The 24,322-nt window shown below is 34.1% G+C and overlaps 1 protein-coding gene across 1 annotated transcript; it reads right to left on the bottom strand.

The window, feature by feature from the left end:
- Positions 1 to 4,439: 4,439 nt before the first annotated feature.
- Positions 4,440 to 20,050, bottom strand: LOC132063613 (multisubstrate pseudouridine synthase 7). Its single transcript, XM_059456247.1, has 21 exons — positions 19,777 to 20,050; positions 19,148 to 19,229; positions 18,868 to 19,065; positions 18,559 to 18,773; positions 17,607 to 17,679; positions 17,286 to 17,342; positions 15,693 to 15,772; positions 15,540 to 15,602; positions 15,280 to 15,367; positions 14,362 to 14,464; positions 14,096 to 14,199; positions 12,919 to 12,992; positions 11,421 to 11,485; positions 11,128 to 11,300; positions 9,974 to 10,041; positions 9,838 to 9,898; positions 9,046 to 9,083; positions 6,620 to 6,688; positions 5,597 to 5,936; positions 5,101 to 5,201; positions 4,440 to 4,833 (listed from the first exon to the last, which is right to left on the bottom strand). Exons 1-20 carry the CDS (start codon positions 20,001 to 20,003, stop codon positions 5,172 to 5,174), a joined length of 2,208 nt encoding a protein of 735 aa, XP_059312230.1. The 5' UTR covers positions 20,004 to 20,050; the 3' UTR covers positions 4,440 to 4,833; positions 5,101 to 5,171.
- Positions 20,051 to 24,322: the final 4,272 nt, after the last annotated feature.

The following is a 24,322-nucleotide window of genomic DNA, read 5'->3' as shown; positions in this document are numbered from 1 at the left end:
GCAAGTTTCGGGCTTTCACCAGTCGGAAGTGGTAATTGGGCTTAAATTGTTGGATAGAAAACTAATAAACATTACTCTGTAACTATGGTTAAAATACAGGGGTTGGTAAAATAAATCAGAACCATTGATTTGTTAATGAGACACGTGTTAAAATTTTAGAATAACACTGGAGGAACTGGAGATTATTGGCACTGGAGGGGAGACGAATCCAACTTGAACTTATGCCCCGTTGGCATAAGCTCGATTTTGACGTACAAAATTAAAGACCAACTCATTTGAAGGACAAACCGTGCAATTTTAAAATGGCGTTCGCATAAGCACCAAAAAAAAAAAAAAAAATCCTATATTAACACCAACCAATATTAAAAAAAAATTACAATCATTGGGTTAAAACCCATATTTTTCCACCAAAAAAAAAAAAAAAAAAAAAGTGTGGCATATTAACACCAACCAATATTAAAAAAAAAAAACCCACCAACCAATATTAAAAAAAAACACCACCCAATATTTAAAAAAAAAAAAAAAAAATTATCTCCAAGGATTGGATCCCGTATTAACAAAATCAAGAAGAAAAAAAAAAGCTAATCCTATATTAAAAAACAAACAATATAAAAAAAAAAAATTGTATTCGTAGCAAATATAATAAAGTTTTAGATACGCACAAATCACAATGTTATATTAATCGTGTTTTGAATATATATATATATATATATATATATATATATTATCTGCATAAAAATAGCTAATAATGTTGCCCCATACTAAACAAGCCAAGAACCATATGTGTGGTTTTGCTTCACGTTTTAAAAAAAGGTTATTCCCATAAATAACACTTAGCAATACAAAAAAAAAAAAAAAAAGTGGAACTCACCATCTCCGAACTCATGTGAAAAAAAAAAGTCTATATTAACAAAATCAAGCAATATAAAAAATAAAAAATAAAAAAGTGAACCCTATAAAAAAAAATATAATGTTGCAGACTTTGTATTTAACACTAATATAATAAAGGTTTAGATACTAGCACAAACTATAATGTTATATTAATCGTGTTTTGAACACATTAACAAATCAAGCAAATAAAAAAAAAAGTGAATTATATTAAAAACAAACAAACAATGTAAAAAAAAAATTGTAAACTTTGTTTCGTAGCAAACACTAATATAATAATCTCTCCAAACTATAATGTTATATTAATCGTGTTTTGAATGTATATATATATATATATATATATATATATATATATATATATATATATGCATAAAAAAAGCAAATAATAATGTTGATGCTCCATACTCTCCATAAGAATATAAAAAAAAAAAAAAAAAAAAAAAAAGAAACCATATAAAGTATGGGTTTAGACTCATGCTTCGTCGTCCGTCGTCTCCTTAAAAAAAAAGTGACCCATCACCTTTCATTTCTTTCACGATAGATTGGCCATTCCTATTCCACTGGGACACGTGGCCAAAACCAAATTGTCTCCTACGTTAATTAAGTGGCCAATTAAATTGTACCTGTATCATTTAAATTGCACCAACTCAATTAAAGAAACTCATTTTGCTGTAAATTCGCTAATTTGTAAATTCGTGGAGTTTTTATTAAAAATCGGGGGCTTTTCAATGTAGTTGGATGTGCAATGAGGTAATGCCCCCTTTCATAGTTAAGTTTTGATAATCTGCAAAAAGTGTCTAAGTGGAATGAATGACCTATTCGAAGTGTCTAAATGGAACAAGGGCCAATCATACTGATTGACCACAGGTGTTCTGTGTAATTCATACTAAATGCAATACAAAAAATACGAAACTCACCATCTTTCATTTCTTTCCCATATTAACAAAATCAATATAAAAATTAACCCCATATTAAAAAAAATATATGTTAAAAAAATCTTTGTATTGCTAATATAATAAATTTTTAGGCCGTTATTCGTGTTTTCATAGATATATATATATATATATATATATATATATATATATATATGCATAAAATAAGTGCAAATTAATAATGTCCAAAAAAATTGCACCCTATATTAAAATCAAACAATATTCATATAATTTCTAAAGTATCTCATTAAGTACAATAATGTGGTAATCGGGCTGAAATTCTGTTTTTAAATAAGTAGTCAAACCATACAATTTTTCTTTTTTTTTTTTTTTTTTTTTTGCTATTCCGCCATGTGATTTATTTGTTATGTTTTAAAATAAACATATTAAAATATTTATATTTTAAAATAAGATAGAATTTAATTACTTTTTTTTTATTTTTATTCTTACTCTAATAAATGTGAAAAGAGATTAATGTCGTAAAAAAATATACCAAATGAAGACAAATAATGAATAAGGTAAATGTCAAATTATAATTCTAATCAACGTTCTTAAAAATCATGCAAAAGACAACATGACAAGTAATGGTAATCGAGAATATTTACCAAAAATTAAAAAATAATATTTCTTCGTTTAAATAGAAAATCAATTACTTTGTTTCGTTTTAAACAAGTAAAATTAATTTAATAATTTGAATTAGAATTATCCAAATCAAAATTTGATAAAAAATAATAAGTATTTTACACCTTTAAATTAATAGAATTAAAATTGAAAGTATCAAATGCGCTATTGTTTTATCTCAAAGAGAGGAAAATAGTTTATTTTTAAACAAGTCTTCTTTAAAAATATTAATAAATTTGCCGATTTTGTATTCGTAGCAAACATTAATATAATAAAGTTTTAGATACGGAGCCGAATCTAAACTATGTCGTGTTATATTAATCGTGTTTTGACATTATATATATATATATATATATATATATATATATATATATTAAAGACCAACTCATTTGAAGGACAGACCGTGCAATTTCTTCATAAAAAAAGAAAGTTAGTCGTGTAATATTCGACAGGAAAACAATCTTATGTCATTACTTATCTATTTTCGGTCTAATGTTTGAATTCTTCTCATTCTCATCGTTATTATTATTCTCATCTGTACGTTTTTAAAAATATTTTATATATATATATATATATAGATTAGATAAATGTATTGACTGGAATGTTTCAAAAGTTTTAGATTTGTAATTTATCACTATTTTGTTATCACAAACAAGCTTCTAGTAGCTCTTGTAATGGAAGCTGATCACAGAAGAGTTCCTCCGCAAAATTGTCAGTTGTTCCATGTTCTCAAATGGTAGTTACCTCTTTGCTTTAATTTGTTTTGAATTCCTTTGTCCATTTACGTATGATTTTAATGTTTTATGCAAAACGTCGCATAAAACATTTCAAAAATAGAGAAAAAGGCAAGTTATGCTAGTGTATATTATGGACAATAACTCATTTCATAACTCTTAACTAGTTTCAATAAAATAATTTCATGCATCTAATAAGTACTACGCATGGATTAAGCAAGAGAAAGATTCAAACAAACTGCTAGATTTCTTCTCTTCTACTCAACTACAACATCAAAATTATGTCGACTCAGTAAATAAAGTCTTGGTCTACGCAAAGAAAAATAGCCTTACTCGTGTAATTTTATGGATAGAGCAATAAGACAATACAATTTCATACCTAAAAACTGTTAAAGGTGCAAAGAGTCTACTGTTAAGAATTTCCGTCTAGTTTCCAAATCTTATAAAGACTTGTTCAGCAAATTAAACTCGTATAGAAAAGTTAGAAGTTGCAGTCTCTTGGTCACGCAATGTGATGCTATAAAAGCATGAGAGAGTTTTCAGCTGAATACCAATTAACGAGTTTTCACAACATGAAACCATATGTCATTGTACTCTTATTCTTTGTCGTTCCAGCCATAATATTTTTGATTTTGGGTTGTCTTTTCAAAATTTTCGGAAAGAAAACAAGCCACCAAGGGAACCATGATGTTGAAAGGGGTGGAATTGCACGCAGGAATGACACAGCAATGAGGCATGGTGGAATGGCTATGCTAGGGGCTACTGCTGGAGGGACGAGCAGTTGGGGTGGAGGCGGTGGCTGTGGCGGCAGAGATGGTGGTGGTGGTGGTGGTGGTGGAGGCGGCGGTGGCTGTGGAGGAGGAGGCGGTGGATGTTGAGGAGGTGGAGATTTAAAAAGAGTTAAAACTGTCTTCTTTTTCTGTCTTCTACTGTGGCTACTTTTAATGTAACATTAAGGATATGCTGTATAAATAATTCTATGCATAAGAGATAGGAAAAATGAATTAAACTTATATATATATATATATATATATATATATATATATATATATGGATAGTGTAGAATTTTGTTGCACCGTCGGTATTGTAAATATTTTTTTACAATTTCGGTTCATCGAGTCAAAACTCGATGAGATGTAGAGCAACTTCAATTATGTATCTGCAGTTTCACTTTAGTTACGAGTATGCAGGGAATAGTAGTTCACTTAATAAGTAAATAAATGCCATTATAAGATGCTGAAAAATCGCAAAATAGCACATAGAGTGAGGGTAATTCCACCGCATGCATTTACCAAATTGTAGATTACATGGTTACAGCTAAACAACCATGAAAAAAAGGGGTCATAGCATATTGTTCAGTTAAATAAGTACCATCTTACAAGTTAGAATTTTCACTTGTAAACACTATATCAAAAGTATCTCGTCAAATGGTGCACATCCGATTCAAATCGGCTCTTATACTCTACTTCAATTCGCTAACCTATAACTTAAGTAAAACTTATTGCAAAGGTGAATAGCAATACAATGAAAGAAACTGGAAGCACTATATAATATGTCCCCTGCCTGAAAGGCGGAGACAAAAAAGTATAGCTAATTTTCCTTCGGGAAGACTTTGCAACATCACATTGATCACAGGAAACACAATGTTCCCCCAAAACCTGCAGATATACATTTGGTTTCAAAATTATCCAAATAAAAAAGCGAGAAGCCAGCCTCATGCAAGTTTCTCAGTCAATTTCATTTATCCTAGTAATTTTAATTTGCAGAGTTTCTCTTTCCCTCCTAATGGGCAGGGAATTAGAAGAGGGACTAGGCCTAGGTGCTGCTGCTGGTACCCTTTTGTTTGAATCTTTTCTCTCATTTTAACATATAACACATTATTTCGCAAGTCAAAAGCAAAAGCTAAGAGAAAAAGAAACCCTTACCATAGCACAATGGTACTTAGCAAAGTTAACCACTTCAAAAGCCAAGATTTTCTTTGTAGCCGAGCGTTTGCTTAATCATTTAGTGACTTGTGAAATGCAACCTGCACATAGCAAGTAAGAAATATCAGTTTTCATCCATGCACTGCATCAGTAGGCCTACCTATCAATATATGCAATACGAAAAAACAACACATTTCAAGCTAAATCAGGGATAGAGGAAAAAGTCAGCCAGCAGTTGTTGAACTCGGAAAAAACAACACATTTCAAGCTAAATCAGGGATAGAGGAAAAGTCAGCCCGAAAGGATTGATTCACTTATTTCTTTTGTCGTTAACACCCCCCACCCCCACCCCGGTAAGTTTAACCTCCTATGTCAGCATAAATTAAAAGGTTTATCAAGATAACTTTTTGGTGGGAGAAATATATGCTTCTGTTACTGATTTTGTCCCATGAGTGAAAATCCACACTAAAATGGCAAGTATCGTCAAGTAACATACAGAAGTGGATGTTTTCAGTAGCTCCCTCACAGCCATAGTCGCATAGCAAGAAGCTGGGAGTGTAAAGCTCAGCTTGAGAGCCATCTGGCTCCCCTCAGCATTACCACCACTCTGAGATTTCTCTGATTGCATCCCTGCTTCACTGTTAATCTTTTCCTCACGCCCTTTTTCTGGAAGCATGTCACCACCTACAGAGATTACTGAAGAGTCAGCAGGAAGTTCCTCGCTTCCATTGGCAGAGTCCTCCTCTCTGACCTTGCTTTTCTTTACTGACTTGGAAATGACATCAAAATCTGTCTCGGCTAGAGGTATAGTTCCATCCGTGTAACTAAGCAGTTCCCTGAAAAAACAATAAACGGCTTCAAAAGGACAAAAACGGCAGCTTCTTGTCCAATACAAAAACAAGTTACAATCTCATGTAGACAGTTTGTTTATCAAGGGTGGGGCGAGAATTAGAATTCTAAAGGGTATATCCAACTAACATTTTTGAAAACTGGCAAATATTAATCAGATCAGTCATCAAATCACAATTAAAACTCTGAAACAAAGTTAAAGCTTATTGATATTTCAATTAATTAAAAAACTGAAGTGCATTTTTTTTTTTTTTTTTTTTTGGGTCAAGAAGTGCATTCATTATGATAATAGTAGCAAAAGTACTTATAATGTTGAAATACATTCATATTGATGATTATAATGAATAAAAATAGTTAACAATAATAAGAGTAGTTAACAAAATTATTATTATTATTATCATCATCTTGTGGTGGAAAATCCCAAGGTGGGTCTCCAAGGGTCCACACATGAATGAACAGAAAACTCAAAGTTTGGAGAAAAGGCATCTTGAGAAGTCTTCTCAGATCCAGGTCCAAACGAACACTAACACTTGTGCAGCCAGCAAAACACACAAGATAAGTTACAAGTCTTTGGGCTGCTGAACAGAATTCAAGCAAACCTGGAAAGGATGGAACAACGTGACAACGCATTAAAACTGAAACTAGGTATGTGCAACCATGTCTGACCTACCATTCAAAATCCTTCGGTTTTTGAAACACACGTCTGTAAGCTCCAGTCATATTGGTTATGGAGAATTCCCTGCAACAAAGAGGAGGGTTTAAGTTCGGGAAATTACATCAGATCATCTATAGCAGCAATTGTAAAGACTGTACAGTAGAGAAATAATTCTTTTCTTCCATAAGTTCAGACTTCAGTCCACTCTAGGGTTAATGATAATGAAAGCATCAGGTAACTATCATCTTTTCCACACATGATCTCCTTTTTTTTTTTTTTTTTTTTTTTTTTTTTTTTTTTTTTGTGTGTGTGTGTGCCAGAAATGTATTATACTAAAGAAAAATAAGCCCGCTGTACAGCAAAGAGAGAAATAAATCAAATTGTATCAGGGTTGGAGGCATGATTCAGGCAAGGTCTTTTAGAGAACTTTATAGATGGAGCTTTGCCTCAACAGCACCTTTAACAGACTTTCGCGGGACGTGAGCATGTATTCTCGTTATCACGAGAGTGAGGGAGCAGAAGAATGAAGTTCCTTAGAAATATGCTTCTCAAGGATTTGATCCTCAGACGTTTTAGGTAGATACAATCGCCGATTGGGCTGTTCGGGATGGAGCCACAACCGGATTGAAGATAAGTAGGAGCCTATTTGGATGGGCTTAAAAAAAGCAGCTTATAAGCTGTTTTCAGCTTAACAGCTTATAAGCTGCTTTAGATAAGCTAAGCCAAACGGGCCCAATTATTTTTTTGGGCTTATTTTAAGCACAAAATGACTTATAAGCTGGCCAGCCAAACACTCAAAAAAGCTATTTTCAGCAACTTATAAGCCAATCCAAACGGGCTCTAGATTGAAGATTGCCAGGCTAGAAGACGCGATATTGCTTAGATATCAAGAAGCAAATCATGATTGGGACAAGGAACTTGATGGCTGAAGGACTCTTACCTGTTTCTCGATCTATGGACCGCTAGCACAGAGTGTAATGCTCTAAACAAGAGGTATTCTAGTAGTGGTTCGTATCCATCCATGGAATATGAACCGTTTCTGGGAGATTAGAGCAGGCAGCAGAGGATGATATAAAGCTAATTTGTCGATGAAATAAACAGTGTTGCTAGAACGGTCACTGAAAGAGTATCCAAGCTAGCAAATTTAAGAAAGTCAGGAAAAGTTGTGGAGGTCTTGATACCACATGGAGAAAGAAAAGGAGAGATTTCTTATATTGAATCGGTTATGCACAACTTACGATAAGCCTCCTATATAATAGGAGTTTAGGCTACTAGAAATAGATAAAGTATTGATTTAAATAAAATTAGGTGATAAGGAAAATTACCAAAATCCCGAGATTCCTAGTTACGACAGATATAGGAAAGAATATATTCTATCTAGAATGAATTTAGGACATTTGACTTAGAGCCCGTTTGGATGGGCTTAAAATAAGCAGCTTATAAGCTGAAAACAGCTTATAAGCTAAAAAAAATAAGTTGGGGTAGCCCAACTTATTTTTTTTGGCTGCTTTAGATAAGCTAAGCCAAATGGGCCCAATTATTTTTTTGAGCTTATTTTATGCACAAAATGGCTTTAAGCTGGCCAGCCAAACACTCAAAAAAGCTGAAAACAGCTTATAAGCAACTTATAAGCCAATCCAAACGGGCTCTTAATTGCAACGATTCTGTTGACTTTTAAGAGTTGTATACCATTGGCCCCTGTGATATTGAGGGGGGGGAATTATAGTGAAACTGAGATATAAGGGAGATGGATCAGGGGAAAGCAATGGGATGAAAAAGAAACTAAACATAAGCAATACAATACTGGGGAAAGCGAGAGAAGAGAGAAAACTCTTAAATTGGATTTGAGAAAAGAATTTTGGACTTCGAAAAAATTGTGGAGGTGGCATTTGAGGGTTAAAGGAGGGAGCAATAGATCTCTTATCAGATAAAGAGCACTAGTGGAGAGAAGCGAGGAGAGCTACAAGGAGTAATGAGAGTGAAACTGTAACAGTTGAGAGCCTTAATCTAGAATGCTCTATAAATACCAGCACGTGAAGCATGGGAGAGAGGAGAATTGGTGGAAATAATTGCCTATGTTGTGAAAATCCTCGTAGCAATCAATAATGAAATATGGCATGCCTTTTGAGATAATAACCATTCTACATGTAAACTTTATTCAGGAGTTCACATTAACAGATATGAGGACACTCCTGAGAGGATTGTACAAAAGATGGAAAAGGGACAAAAGAGATGACTTTGTTTGATACTATTTGTCTTTTATACCTTGCATATCGCATTGTGTAGCTATTATCAAGCTAAATAACGTTTCTGATTTATTGTACAGTATAATACCAACATGACGTACATTCTACAAAATAAATTACTTACACAAAAAAGGATCGAGCAACTAATGAAAAAGTGGATCAATTATTCGCATTTAAAGAAAATGTTTTACTCACTTGATCTTATGTGCAGTCTCTGTCAAGCTGATACCATCCTGACCAGTAAATAAAAGAGAGCAGATATGAATAAAATTACAAACAGCAATAACAGTTATCACAAGTGACTGGACAAAGGTATTGATAACTTCAGAAGCAAATCTCTTTGAACCATTCAACTTTCCCATGTACTTCAAAAGTTAAACAAGAAGCTAAATGCACTTCATGAATTACAAAACATTGTTATATGAACTAAATAGCGGAATGTTAATAATCTTAATATGAAGTTATGATTGTCATTGTAGGTGTACGGAGAACCATATGAGACAGTGAGCAAAACTTTGTTCGGCTTTGCATGCTTTTTTTGTTAAAGCACTTAATACGCTGTCTAGAAACTATAAATAAAGTATTGCATATAACAAATTTCACTCAGGCAGAGATTGAACAGAAAAAGTTGTGCAGCTTGGCCGCAATTTCAAGACAAATCTAACAGACAGACTGAAGCTCAGCCAGATGAACAACAATCCGCAGAGAAAAGGAAAAAGGATGTTCAAAGAAACAAGAGCCTGTTCAACAGGAGTCAAGTCCTTGTAAATAGCCTTCAGCAGTAGAATGTCATGGTCTTGCCAAACCGATCTAGTTTCAAGTACCATGTAGTTTCTTTCTTTATAATGGAACAAACACCTCCAATCCCTCAATGCATTTTTCTTTCAACAATATACCGCCAAAATACATAAGAAAAAGTAGCAATTGGCAAAGCATAATCGAGTACATGTATCAACCAGCTCAGCACTTTAGATGAAGAAAAAATACCTTCTGTGCCAAGTCACGGTAAACTTCACCAATGTCATTTGATGGATAAATAACCCTAGACCTGCCATTATAATATGTCTCACAAACAAAAGCAAACAATAACTCAAAGAATATTGTAAACATTATATTATCTTACCCAGGCAAAGGCAGAAGTACATCATCGATGGTATATGTACCAGATTTAAGGTCTTCTTCATTTATAGCCTGTAAAATGGCAATTATCGCTTGACTTAATTAGACAGATGAGAACTGCTCACAGAAGAAGCAAAGGTACCAAACAACTATGCCTCAATACCAAGCAACACGAGGAAACTCAATACAAAAGAGGTACCACAAGATCGAAATTTTTTAAACAATTTAACTTTTCCTTACCTCTCAGCAACTTCAGTAGGCATGAGTCTGAAGCGACTAGGTGTACTTTCTAACATTTAATTAAAATAGACGCAGTGTTAAACATCAGAAAAGAAACTATTCCCCCCATATCATAAATAACTGATAATTGACAATCCTGCAGAATATATAACAAATTAACACCATCCATTTCACCATACAACTGGATAAATGGTGGCCATCCAGGTCTCTAAGTTGCACTTTGCATCCTCCTTTTTTTTTTTTCAGTTGCATGGGGATTTACAAGCATCACGCAAGTCGAACATATAGAGAACTTCTAGGACTTTTTAATTTATTTTTATTTTGTATAATGTTGGCCTGAGATGAATTCAAATGGTAAAACATGGTCAGTGAGGATTCATATAGCTTACCCCTACTTGTTTGAGACTGAGGCGTAGTAGTTGTTGCATAGGGATTTAGCAGCAGGGTCTCTTATAGTCAAAATGTTGTAAGCCACTAACTGTTCATGCAAGTAAGTTCATGTATATGATATACCACCCGCTTCAGAGCACCCTGTAATTCATAACCCTAATAGTAACTTTACCCATTAAATGAAAAATTATAGTGATATAGGCTGTATCTCTCTTTGCTTATTTCATTTGGACATACCCTATACAACATACTGTCAGGGAGGAACTTCTGCACAAAATGCGGGCTTGTTTTGAGTCTTATCAAGCTGGAGACCCAGAGAGTGGGCTGGGGAGTTAAAAGGCCCTTTTGTTTAATCTTATTATGGGTTCTTGACTTCTTGTTACTATGTCCTCAGAATATGAAATGGAGCTCTGCCCAGAGATGGAGGGAAGACATATGAACCCATCTGTCATGCAATGTTTTTCATATAAACTCTTCGCTTAGAAATTTAAGGAACAGCTCTTGTTCTTAGAAAATCCAGATACCAACCTTGACTGGTATATTTCTTTCTTCAGGAACATCAGTCTCTGAGGTCTCGTCCAGATTGCTATAATCATCCATGTTATTGTCATTCACGTCTTCACATTCAACAACAAAAGGTTCTTTCTCTTTATGTTGTTCTTTTGAATACACCAAATCTCCCAACACAACTTGGTCAAACCCTATGATATGGGGCAATGAAAATGGTTGAGAATCAGTGTTACACTCAAGTATCCATAAGTACATTCCGATCAACATATATACATAAGAAAAATAGTTAATAGAAGTTGAATAACGCAAACCATGCTTTTGCACTCTCATGCTCGCTGCATGGTTCCAAAGATAACTTTGATAGCTATGTACATACCTAAAAAGAGAAGATCTGTATCATTATAAAAGCTCAAACTTGAAAAGTTATGCATGACCCTTTTCTGTACTCCCAACCCCTTTAAGCCCCTTAAATCTCATGATCAATTGATGTTTATAGCTTTACACTCTTGGAAGCAGGTAAGAAGCTGTAGAGTTCTACAAATCTGGATAGCTTTTCAATACTGGAATGCTTCACCTTCTTTAAATCTGCATTTCTGGTTTAGAATTGAGCTGATGGTTTCACATTATTTACCTTAGGGCCCAATGAGTTATTCTTTGAACTGTACCGATAGAGGTTTGATACATAAACAGAAAAGTATAAAGGATTTTCAGATTACAGTTCTAGAGAAGTCGGGCACTGAGAAGAACTTTTTGAGAATTTACATACAAGTAATTTAAGAAGGGTTTCTTCCTGAAGTGTTCATCATGCATATTTTTCGGATGACATCCTTGTGGAGGTATAACTAGAAGAATCTATCGAATCAAGGGCTCTGGTAAACAAGGCCCACATATATACTGAATTTGTTTGAGGAAGGGGATGCAAGAGGAAAAAGTGATCATAAGTTGTGATTATCTTCGTTTAAATTTCTATGTGGATTTACTTTTCTGAGTTAGAAGAAAGAGAGATTTCAAAAATGGAAACACAAAAGAAAAACAACTACCTTAGACTATTCACGTCTTTTTCCTGCTAACGTGTTTTTTTTTTTTTTTTTTTTTCCTTGGTGGAGAGAGGGGGAATGAGGGCTGTGCAAAAGCTTAGGCAGGACTATTTTTTTAACGATGAAGTTGCCTATGGTGATACCCAAGTAGCAAGCTGCTACCGAGTATGGGTTAAGAAATAATACTCCCTCCGGATCAAAAAAAGTGTCCACTTAGCCTTTTTTTCTTGGGTCAAAAAAAGTGTCCACTTATCAAATCAAGAAAGAATTAACCTTGTTTTTCCAGATTTACCCCTATTAAAGTGTTATATGATCAAATCCCAATGCCTATTTAATTAGGGGTAGTTTAGTCAAATTACCTATATTTGTCTAGGAGTTAGTATTTTCTTAGGGGGTGTGCAAACGGCTAAGTGGACTCTTTTTTTGATCCGGCAAGAGTAACAGCTTTAGCAGTAAGAAAGAAGTTTTGACTTGAAACTAACTGTAGTTCAACAAAACGAGGAACAGGCACTGGCCCTACTATTGATAACTGATAACTGAGCATGCTATGAAGACACCTTGATCAGAGAGCTCAGGAAAAGGATTATCTAAATGCAAATCTCAGATAAATAAAATGTGTTCATAAAAGCAAAGACTCAAATCAAGGGAAGTGACTACGAAAAATGAGTTGCATGTATTTGCACTTTTTTGCTTCACCTTTCAATCACTAAATTTCAGACAAATATGTAACGTACAAGAAGAAATAGTGAATCCTGCTATGAATGCCACTTACATCATTCGGAGAGTCCTGGGTATGGCCTTCAGAGCTTGCAGATAGTTTCCAGGAGATTTTTTCAGGCACTGCAACTTTTATAATGTTGACAGGAAATGTCAATTGTAGAACATAATAACACAATCGCCTATCACAAATACTGGGAAGTCAAGGACAGCACAAATAATGGAATGTAGAATGTCAAAAAAGCAAAATCAGACGTATAGATAAATAAGCAAGGCAAACTTAGATTATTGCAAGTCATTAAATGGTACTCCCTCCGGATCAAAAAAAGAGTCCACTTAGCCTTTTCTTTTTTGTTTCGAGATTGGCTTGGTCTTCAGTCTACCCTAATGAAACCTAAAATTTCCAACATTCTGTTGCGAGAAATCATTCATTGGCAAATGTGATCAATTTTTCGTAGGGGTATTGAATAGTTACAGGTAAACGATTTGCGTGGGACAGGGTAATCATAAAACCTTGGCCGATGTATCTGGCGGCCCGTATTGTTTGTTCATAATTTATGAATTCAGTTATCATAGGGAGCATATTTAGAATATCTATAAAAAAGATTTTATGCTTGTTTCTTTCTCTTGTTTGAGACAAGTCGTGAATCTAGAATATTGTGGTCTTTTACAGTGAAAGAAGTTGGGACGAAGTTGTCAATAATAGATTACCTAGAGAAATAGGTAAAAGAAATTTCCACCCAAGATTTAATAGTTGGTCCATTCTCAGCCTCGGTAAAGTCCGTCTTGTTGCAATAGGAATGAACAAAAACAAATAAGTTTTGGCTTATCTTGGATCAAAAAAAGAGTCCACTTAGCCTTTTTTTCTTGGATCAAAAAAAGAGTCCACTTAGCAAATCAAGAAAGAATTAACCTTGTTTTTCCATATTTGCCCCTATTAAGTGTTATATGATCAAATCCCAATGCCTATTTAATTAGGGGTAGTTTAGTCAAATTACCTATTTTTGTCTAGGAGTTAATATTTTCTTAAGGGGTGTGCAAATGGCTAAGTGGACTCTTTTTTTGATCCGGAGGGAGTAATACTCATCATGAGCAAAACATTCAGTTACTTTTGGGAAGTTAGACTTCGAGGTACAACAATGGAGGCTGAATTCAACCTTTTCTTTTTAAATTACAAATAATAACTAAAGGACTCAAGTGGGATATATGTAGTGTTGTTCACTGGAACTTACAATCGCCTTTTCAGCAACCAGATAACGAGGTAACTGCCTCAAAGTCCCATCAATGTCACCACTTTCCTTGTAATACTCCCTTACTGTACTGATGGCATTCTTCTGTATTCAAGGTTAAAGCTGAGGAGAACAATTCTTGCCCACACACAAATAATAGTGAATATTTTTGTAAAGCAAATTGTTGGGAAGAGAACTTTCATGTTTAAGGGTTGAAGAAAGTGAAAAAAGAAGCAAAATTATGGATAAAGTGAAATAGCAAAGGATATCCCCTTCTCTTGGATCAAGAATCAAGCTGACAGCAGCTTTCCACTCTCCACGCAACAACGCAGCTCCGATTAGATGGGTTGGCACAGAACTGCTGCCAAACCGCTACAACATTTACATAAACAACAAGATGAACATGGCCATCAAAATTATGGCACATTGGTGACTTTCACAGTTTCACTTGCCAATCACAGTTCAAACTCAGGCTTAGCAATAAATGAGTTTCATGTTTTATTTCCAATTAAGAACTTCATTAAAGCCCTCTCCAAAATCCAAAGAGAAAATGAAAGCCACAAAAAAATTGAAAGAATATCAAGGAGTAAACCAACATTAACCAGAATATGTTATTAAATGTGAATGCTGATCTGCCTATGTTGAGTACGGGCTTCTTATTGGTGATTAAAATGTCATGCAATGCACGACTAAAGATAAGCTCAAGCATAGCAGTATTTTCAAAATTATAGCTTATGTTTACCCCACATACAGACATACTTATGAATTAACTGTACTATCAGGGAACCATATGCGTATGTGAACGAGACATTGGAAAATGAAGAAAGGAAGTTCATTAGTGAGTTTCTCCTAAAGCTAAATAAGGTCGAAGGTATTCCAAGAGTTTCTGTAAAAGCTCTTCTTTTTTTATGAGAAGGTAACACTTTTGTATATATATTCACTGCCCAAACTCTAGAGCAATCACAAAAAAAAAAAAAAAAAAAAAAAAAATTACAATGTACAGAACAAAGAGTTCCCAACCCTCTCAAGTTTCACAATGATCTTAAACATCAAAAATAGCTTCTGTAAAAGCTCTTTTACAAAGAGATACTTACGAAGAACAAAAATGAAAGGCCTAGACTGGATTTCAACAAGAGCTAACTTATCCACCAAAACCAAGATAAAAAGATCTGCATGCTACGTAGTACCTGTAAGCCAAAATAGTTTATAAACCCATGTTTTCCTAGGGCAACTGCTGATGCTTTAATTATATCCTCAGACTCTGCTGACACTCCCCTGAAAAGATTTCACTTCCAACCCATCACATAACATGACATAAAAATCAGCAAACTTTACAGCCATACTTCAAAAGAATGAGGAACATGAGCAAAGAGAGGAAAATGGCATTCATGTACCATCTGGAACCCCACAAGAAATGGACAAATGAAATATTAAAACATAACTATACCGAAGTGTTATAGTAAATCGGTTCCCATAAAGCTGCCCAAGCATAAGCCCTTCTTTAACATGGCTGTAACATCAATACGTCAGAAACATTTTACATCAAAGAAAGAGAGAGAGATTGTCATAAGACCATAGAACACAGAGGCATTGATCTCACCAAAAGTCACCAACTTTGATTCCAATCAATCTTCTGTTGAGAGCTGCTAATTTACTTGCTTGTTGCTTGAAAACAGTTACCTATATAGTGAAAACTGTGAGAGCTTAGTGATAGAAAGAGATAACACTAAATATGTATTCCCACATAGAAAAAGAAAAAAAGTTGTGTGAAATGGAAAAAAACGGGGCAATGAGGAGATGTGTATAAATATTTTCATGTCCAAGCACTACCAAGTTTTGAATCAAACCACACCAATAATATCTAATAACATTAATTATCTATGATACAAAATTATCACATACATATTCTAGATAAAAGATTTTGTTTGCTGGAAAAAAGAGATCGCCTATTTTCTAGAAATTCATACTAAAATGCCTTATCTTAATAACAATTTAAAAGAATACATTTATAAATTTAAATAATAAAATTATGTTATTACTTTTTCTATATCAATCGAAAAAATATATGTTTTTATTCATATATTATGATATAATTTATATATCATCTCACCTAAAGCATTTTAATGATGTTTTATCAGATAGAAATAGTAACTGAAAAGCTTAAGTGGTTAAGAGAGCACACAGTTTAATTTAATTAATATGTCTATGACACGTCCCCTCACATGCAGGCTTAATTTGTTTTCCATGAACCACGCATGTAGAAATGCTTTTGATAATGGGTGGCTGTAAAACTTGAACTCAAGTCATATGCTTGCTCTAGTACCATGTTAAGAAAATGGACATTGGGCTTAACTAAATCTCAAAAGAAAGCTCATGAAGTGAGGATCACTCAAGACCATATAAGGAGACAATAACCCACCCTTCAACCAACATGGGACACTTTGACAATACATGCACGTCCAAGGCTAGACATCTGGGTGTGAACAATATAACATGGGGACCAAATATTGTATAAGCAAATAATAGCGATGGACCTGGAGCTGATACCACCATTGCGTCTTAAAGCTAGAACTATTATAGAGTGCATTTTTATTTATTTAATATTGCCTTCAAAACGTCTCCTCGACTCCTCAGATGCAGGCCAAATTCTTTCCATTGGATCAAGCACGTGGGAAAAAAATTAATAATGCGTGGCAATATGACCTGAAGCCAAGAACTTTGACTGCTTCTAAATCATGTTGAAGTGGATGAGTATCTCAATCTAAAAGCTTGAAATGTTAGAGCAAGCACACTTTTATTAAATTATTGCTCAACAAGCCTCATGTTCGGATATGATTCTTTTTCATAGGCCAAGCATGTGAAACAAACAAATTGATAATTGGCAGTTGTGAGACTTGAACCCAGGACCTTCGCATGCGTTGATACATTGTCAAAATGTGTGCATCATCCCATTAAAAGTTTAATCAGACAAAGAGAGCACATTTTTATTTATTTAAATGTCTTCAACACGCCCCTTACATGCGGGCAGGACCAAGCACGTGGAAGTTCTTTTTAATAATGGGTGGTGGTGAGACTAGGTAGACAAACACATGACATCAAAAAGTTGACCAGACGACAAACTTACGTAGTTTTTAACTCCTGATGAAGATGCAAGTAAATGACGACGAAATAAAATGATGACAAGAAAACATACCCTCTGGGTTGTGACAGCACGCTTATCTTTAGTACCAGAAAATCCAAAGGACCTAGGCTGCCAGATCATCCATAAAATCAATCAGATCAATGTTGTCTTACAACTTTTCTGTATCAAGCTATCAATAATGCAGAACTACTTGTATGTTGCAGCACACATCTGACAGCAATACAAACTGGACGAACTTTTCCCTTTTAAATATTTCTTGTTTAAACTCAGGCGTCCGTTAGAACTTAGAAAAGCTAGCATACATATGCAAGAGAATCTTGGTTTTGAAACTGAACGAAGTAAGTTCTTTTTAGGAAATTGCGTGTCACCAACCTGAACGCCAAGCATCTTTGCTATAACGTTTAAAGCTTCCTGTGTATCCTTATTCTCCTTGAAAAGATGAAACCTAAAATTTAGATTTTGCAACAACAACACCATTTTAGATACTATTCAAGAGCGATATGATGTTAAAACAACACAACGCTTTCTATAACCATGAAAGTTCAAGAACAATTAGTCAAAAAATTATCCAGTGAGAACAATAAGATTTAATGTGTAAGACAAAGAGAACTTTTGTTTATAGATGTTAAAGAACCTGCGATGGTATGAGTAAGTAAAGAAATCAGAACTTAATACATACTACATTACAGCACAACAGGAGTAAGGAACTAATGTTGGTCCGTCTCATTGAATCAAATTTACCATCATTTCCACGTCTAGTTGTAGCACTCAGTGTGCTAGCATTTGCCAAAAGTGACTCGAGATTACTAATCATATAAGGTATCAGCAACTGGAAGAATCAAAATTGACTGAATCCATTGATATGCTTAAAGATTGTGATGTTAGTAAACTTGTATGAATAATTAGCGTTCACTTGAGAATCCCTTTTATAGAGAATCACTTTGCACATATTCTTCGACTCCATCTTGGAGAGCTGTTTGAATTATCACTCAAAAAAAGTGTTTTGACCACTCCAAAAATGTATTACTCCACAATTCTTCTTTTCCAGATTATTTGACTTTTCTATTTAGTCCCATTTTTAGACTATATCATCAGAACATACTCATCAGCCCAACAAATGCGCAGTATGGACTTCTAGAATGAAGAAAATGGAGGCCATTAATATTTCTTTGATAAATAGAAAACCTAACTTTGTATGTGATGCAAAAATCTACACAGAACAACAAGAAAAAGATACGTAATGCTGTAAATTTGTAGAAAAAGTACCTTTTCAAAAAAAGATCTGAATGAAAAAGTAGAGACAAATGCAACAACTAGAGTTTACCTGAGGAACTTGCCACGATGTTCTGGCCAACTGTCTGAACCTCTACTGTCATAACGTTTATCATCTCGGTCTTTCCTTTTTCTAGAGTATTTACCCCTTCCATTATTCCCTCCCTTATTCAATCTCACACGAACACACTTTGATTGGTCCTCTACTCCATCAATAGTATCTGTTACAAGGAATTTTAACCTTTCCTTGAAAAAGTTATGAATTGCCTGAAACGTATTAACTTATCAGATATAGGATACTTCCAAAAGGAACCATACGAAGCCAAAAGAAACAACCAACGAGCATGTGATAAGGACTAACAGTCCGATGGGATTTATCTGAACTTGGTGAAAGGACAATGGATTCATCAATGACATCGACCCCAGAATTATGTTTATCAATAAGAGCCTTAAGCTTGTCTGCATCAGAATTGCCAGCGAGAGATCTGAAAGATTCTATCTCAGTCACATAACTTGTATTCGGTTGATCAGATACATTTACATCCTTGTCCTCTGAACACTGGAAGAAGATATTGGCGCATGTCATAAAGCAATTTTAAATGAACATAAAGGTCACCAGGAAGAAATTAAAGTCAACTTACCACTTCCTTTGGAGCCTCCAGTGAAATCAAATGAACAACATTTTCATCTAAGTCCACTTCATTTACAATGAAGTCGGAGTACCTAGAAACAAAACAAAACAGCCATAAAGATGAACCATTTTAAAAATAAAGAACGCATTTTTTGTAATCAAGAATTGGAATAAAATAGCTCACAGAAATCAGAGTAAAGAATTCCCAACTTATATCCTCTTCAAAGCATTTTCATTTCCATGGGCATTACTCTATTACCAATTCCAATTAATGACATAACCCCATATGGAAATACACATGCAAATACAAATACATAACCAAACAACCAAATAGTTCCAAAAAAGGATCATTTTTTACAAAAATATACAACCAACATAATATATTACACCTACATAGCCATATTTTCAGTTTACATTCGCATAACCAATTTTTTTCCCAACAGTACTTATACACTTTGTATACAACAATATACAAATATTATACAACATTATACACTTATAGTAAACAACGTGTCCACCTTGCATAAAAGTGTATAATAAAAGGTGTTTAAGTAAAAACTGGGCTAAACTGGGTAATTAAGGAAAAAGTGGGCTAAACTGAGTAAATATTCTTGGCCAATAGACATAGAGTGTAACTACCTTTGCTTGAGGATGCCACGGAAGCCAGGGAGGTTGGAAATGTAGCAGGAAATACCCACATCAGATTCATCCATAGTTTTCATAGTAGCTGGAAAAAGGGTGTGATCAAAGAATCTGTTGTAGTAGGGTTTTAGAATATTATTAGAGGGGGAACCAAGAACTTGTTGCAGGGTTTTTGTTAGTAACTGTTGTTGACTTCTCAGTTTAGAACAAAGGGTTTTTAGCATTAGTACGACGATAGTAGAGACCTAAGTGGAGACAAAAGTCAAAAACTTAATGAGTGGTCACTCCAAGTCTGCATAAGATTAAAGAGGAAAAAAAAAAGTTTTTGGAGCCTATTTGGATTGGCTTATTTTAGGTGTTTTTAAGCCACTAGCTATTAAACACTTTTTTAGTATTTGTATAAGGTAAAAAAAGTGTTTTTATTAACGAAAATAGGTTGAAAGTCGTAAGTTAGGATTTTTAACTTCTGACTTTTGGCTTATAAACCATAAGTTCTAAGCCCATCCAAATAGGCTCTTGGGATACATTGTCAATATATTGTAAACAGTCTTCTACTTGTACCATTCCAAAACTAAATTTGTACCTTGTCGAGAGGGTGAAGAAATGGGGTATGTTTGTTTACAAGGTACAAATTGTTTCTTATTGTTAAGTAGGTCATATATAGTTTAGAAAAAACATACAATTATAATAAACATTAAAGAGTTTAAGTTACATTGTCAGTATAGTATTTTTATCCTATATCGGCTAAGTAAAAAGAAAAGCTAATTGGTTGTTTTATAATATTTATTTATTTAAAAAATATTAATTAAAAAGCAAAAAATTATTTAATTTTTTCATAAACGTATATCTGGCAAAAGTGCTCCACAATTGAGTTAATGCAAAGTATTACTCTTCAACAATACTTTTTAATAATTTATTTTGAGAACAATGCTTCTCAAAATAACTGAATTTTAGAAAATTAATTTAAAAGAATATAACGTTACTACTTTGTTATCTACTGGAATACAAATTTCTTCTAAGGAATGAATTTTCGATTCTGCTATTTTATTAGATTTTATCTTTTACACCTTCTATATATTCTTTAACTATGACAAAATTATGTGAGATTACCCTAAGTCATTCTACAGTTTCTACCCTCCTAGTATAGCTCTGATACCTATTAGGGGTGGGCATAAATACCGAAAAACGGAACCGAACCGAATGAATTCGATTTTTCGGTTTTCAGTGTTTCGGTTCGGTTCCGGTGTTTTTAAATAGCAAATTCGGTGTTTGGTTTCGCATTTTCGGTTTTTCGATTTTTCGATTTAACCGAAAATTTAATATAATATTTTTTTATACCAATATATAATATATATCAATATCATTACTTCCATGAATCACAACAGATATCTTCTCAGTCCACTCCTATCAGGCCCAAATTAATTATCCAAGCCCAAATTCATTTCACTAGTAATTAATTATCTAAGCCCTAGTCCATTTGCCGGACTTGGTGCTTCACCGTTTTGCTTGACTTTAACGTCTTTGACTATGCTCTTCTTCCACAACTGCTTCAGCTCTTCTTCCACAATCAACCAGCGAACCAGTGAACCAACGTTTGCGTTTCTTCCACAGTCCACTGGTTTGCGTTTCTGCTCCCAAACCAGTGAACCAGCGTTTGCGTTTCTTCCACAGTCCACTGGTTTGCGTTTTACGCTCCCAAACCAGTGAACCAGCGTTTCTGCTCCCACAAACTTAAGGTAATTTTATTTCCTTCTTATAATTTCTCATTTTTAGGCTCCCACAAACCAGTGTCTTTACATTCTTAATTTCTTATTCAGACGAAATTTAATTCCCCCAAGTTTTAACTTGTACAAGATGGTAGTGACAATTTCCCCAAGTTTGTAATCTCAATAAATTCCCTCAATATATCGTAGAGAAATAGGTATGTCAATATCTAAGTTTGTAAAAATGCTATGGTCTTTTTTTGTGGTATTTTGCTGTGGTATTTTTTCAGATTTGTTAAATTTTCTTAAATTATCAGTGGGTTAGGACTTAGGATAATTTCTTGCATATTTGTTGCTTTTTGCTTGGTTCTGTCGAGTGTTTGTTGAGCTGCTCTACTGTTATAGAGCTTTATCTTATAGTTTCTCTTTTTAATTTATAGATGGCGGATGAAACTAGATTAAGTTTGGCGGTTCAGCGATAGCGTATCTAATACGGATGATAGCAATGACAAATCACTTGACACCGAGCCCCTGTAACAAAGAAAAGAAAGAATATGAAATCTAGATCAGATGTTTGGGAGCAATATGATAAGGTTGTTGTAAATGGTATTGTTAAAGCAAAGCAAAGTATAGACATTGTAAAAATCTTTATGCGGCTAATACATCGTAAATGGAACAACGAGATTGAGACAACATATAGCTTTGAGGTGCCTACCATATAAAGCCAAGATTGAAACTAGCACTCAGAAAAAGATAAATTTTGCATCTACGGATGAGCATGAGCCGCGTTGGGAATTTGATCAACAATTAATTAGGAGGGCTTTAGTTGAGATGATAATTATAGATGAACTACCATTTAGCTTTGTAGAAAAGGAAGGCTTCAAGAAGTTTATGCAAGTAGCCCAACCTTTATTTCAAGTTCCTTCCGTAGAACAAGAACAAGGGATTGTTATGGACGTTACGATGAATTGAGACTAGATTTGAAGAAGTCTTTTACGAAGCAAAAGCAAAAATTTGCCTTACACCTATTACACATGGACATCGTTGCAAAGAATTAATTATATGTGTTTATTTGCTCACTATATTGATAGAGATTGGGTTTTGCATAAAAAAATATTGAATTTTTGCCCTATCACTAGTCATAAGGGTGAGCATATGGCGAGAGGCTATTGGCAATTGTTTGCTTTATTGGAACTTGGATCGATTTTTTTTTATTCTTGATAATGCTTCTTCCAACGATGTTACGGTTGAGAATTGTCTAGACGGTTAAATAATTGGGAAACTAATATAATGGATGGTAAGCATCTTCATGTGAGATGTATGGCTCACATACTTAATCTAATTGTGCAAGAAGGTTTGAAGGAAATTGATGCTTCTGTCAAACGTGTTAGGCAAATGGTAAGGTATGTTAGATCATCTTCGGCAAGAGGAGCTCACTTTAAGAAATGTTGTGAAGTTCAAAAGGTGGAATGTTCTAAATCATTAGAGCTAGATGTGCCTACTAGGTGGAATTCCACCTACTTGATGTTGGATGCAGCACAACACTTTGAGAAGGCCTTTGATAGGTTTGATCTTTTTGATGAGAATTTTAATAATTATCTTTCTACTCATGTTCTTGAAGATGGAAGTGTTGCAGGTCCTGTCGCATGTGATGATTGGGCAAATGTAAGGAATGTGGTAAAGTTTCTTGAAAGATTTCATGAGCTCACCGTAAAGGTTTTAGGTTCACATTACGTTACTTCTAATGTTTATTTTGAGGATATATGTGAGCTTGATGTACATTTGAAAGTGTGTTTAGAAAGTGAAGATGTTAGTTTGAGTATAATGGCTGAGCGAATGAGACAAAAGTTCAAAAAGTATTGGGGGATCCTGAAAAGATGAACAAAATGATTTTTATTGCTTCCGTGTTGGATCCTCGTAATAAGTTTGTGTATGTTAACTTTGGGCTTGAAGAGCTATTTAGTGAGGAAGTAGGAAAGAAAGTAAGCGAAGGAGTGTATGATTATATGAAATCTTTGTTTGGAGAGTATCTAAAAAATTATTCAAGAGTATTTCATCATAAATCATCTCCATCTACATCTTCTTCATCTCAATGCTCATCTGATGTATCTTCTAATTCTGACACCTCTTTGAAAAAAAAAAAGCCGAGAGCTAAGCTTCACTTGAAGAAACAAAAGAAGATTAGGTGTGCGGGTGCTAAATCGGAGTTGGATAGATACATTAGTGAAGATCAAGAGCTTGAAGATAAACGTGTTGAGTTTTCGATCTTAGATTGGTGGAAAGTAAATGCTCCTAGATTTACCGTTCTTTCAGAGTTGGCTCGTGATGTATTGGCTATTCCGATTTCTAGTGTGGCATCGGAATGTGCGTTTAGTACCGGTGGGCGTATTCTTGATCCATTTAGAAGTTCATTAACTCCTAAATATGTGCAATCTCTTATTTGTTCTCAATATTGACTTAGAGAAGAGACTAAACCCGTTAGTGTGGAAGAAAGTTTGGAGTATCTTGAGAAACTTGAACTTGGTAAGGTTTTATATATTTTTGTGTGTTTTAGTGCAAAAATCATATTCTTATTTATGTTGTATGACATATTTGATTAAATTATCTTTAGAGATGGCAAATAGTGGGAGAGATCCTTGCATTGTTGATGTTTGATTGCAATTTGCTATTTTTTGCTACTAGTGGTAAGTTCAATATTTTATTTTGTAGTTTTGTTCTTATATCTTGAAAGTTATATTCTAACTTTTGGTTTTATCTTACTTCTTATCATGTTTAACAGTTCAAGTTCAACCATGCCTCCTAAAGCTCGTTCACATGTTTGGGAATACTTTAAGATAGTT

The sequence above is a fragment of the Lycium ferocissimum genome, chromosome 7 (assembly GCF_029784015.1).
Source record: "Lycium ferocissimum isolate CSIRO_LF1 chromosome 7, AGI_CSIRO_Lferr_CH_V1, whole genome shotgun sequence".
Classification (NCBI taxonomy): Eukaryota; Viridiplantae; Streptophyta; class Magnoliopsida; order Solanales; family Solanaceae; genus Lycium; species Lycium ferocissimum.
Note: the sequence above shows the minus strand (reverse complement) of the source record. Positions and strands in the feature narration are given on the sequence as shown.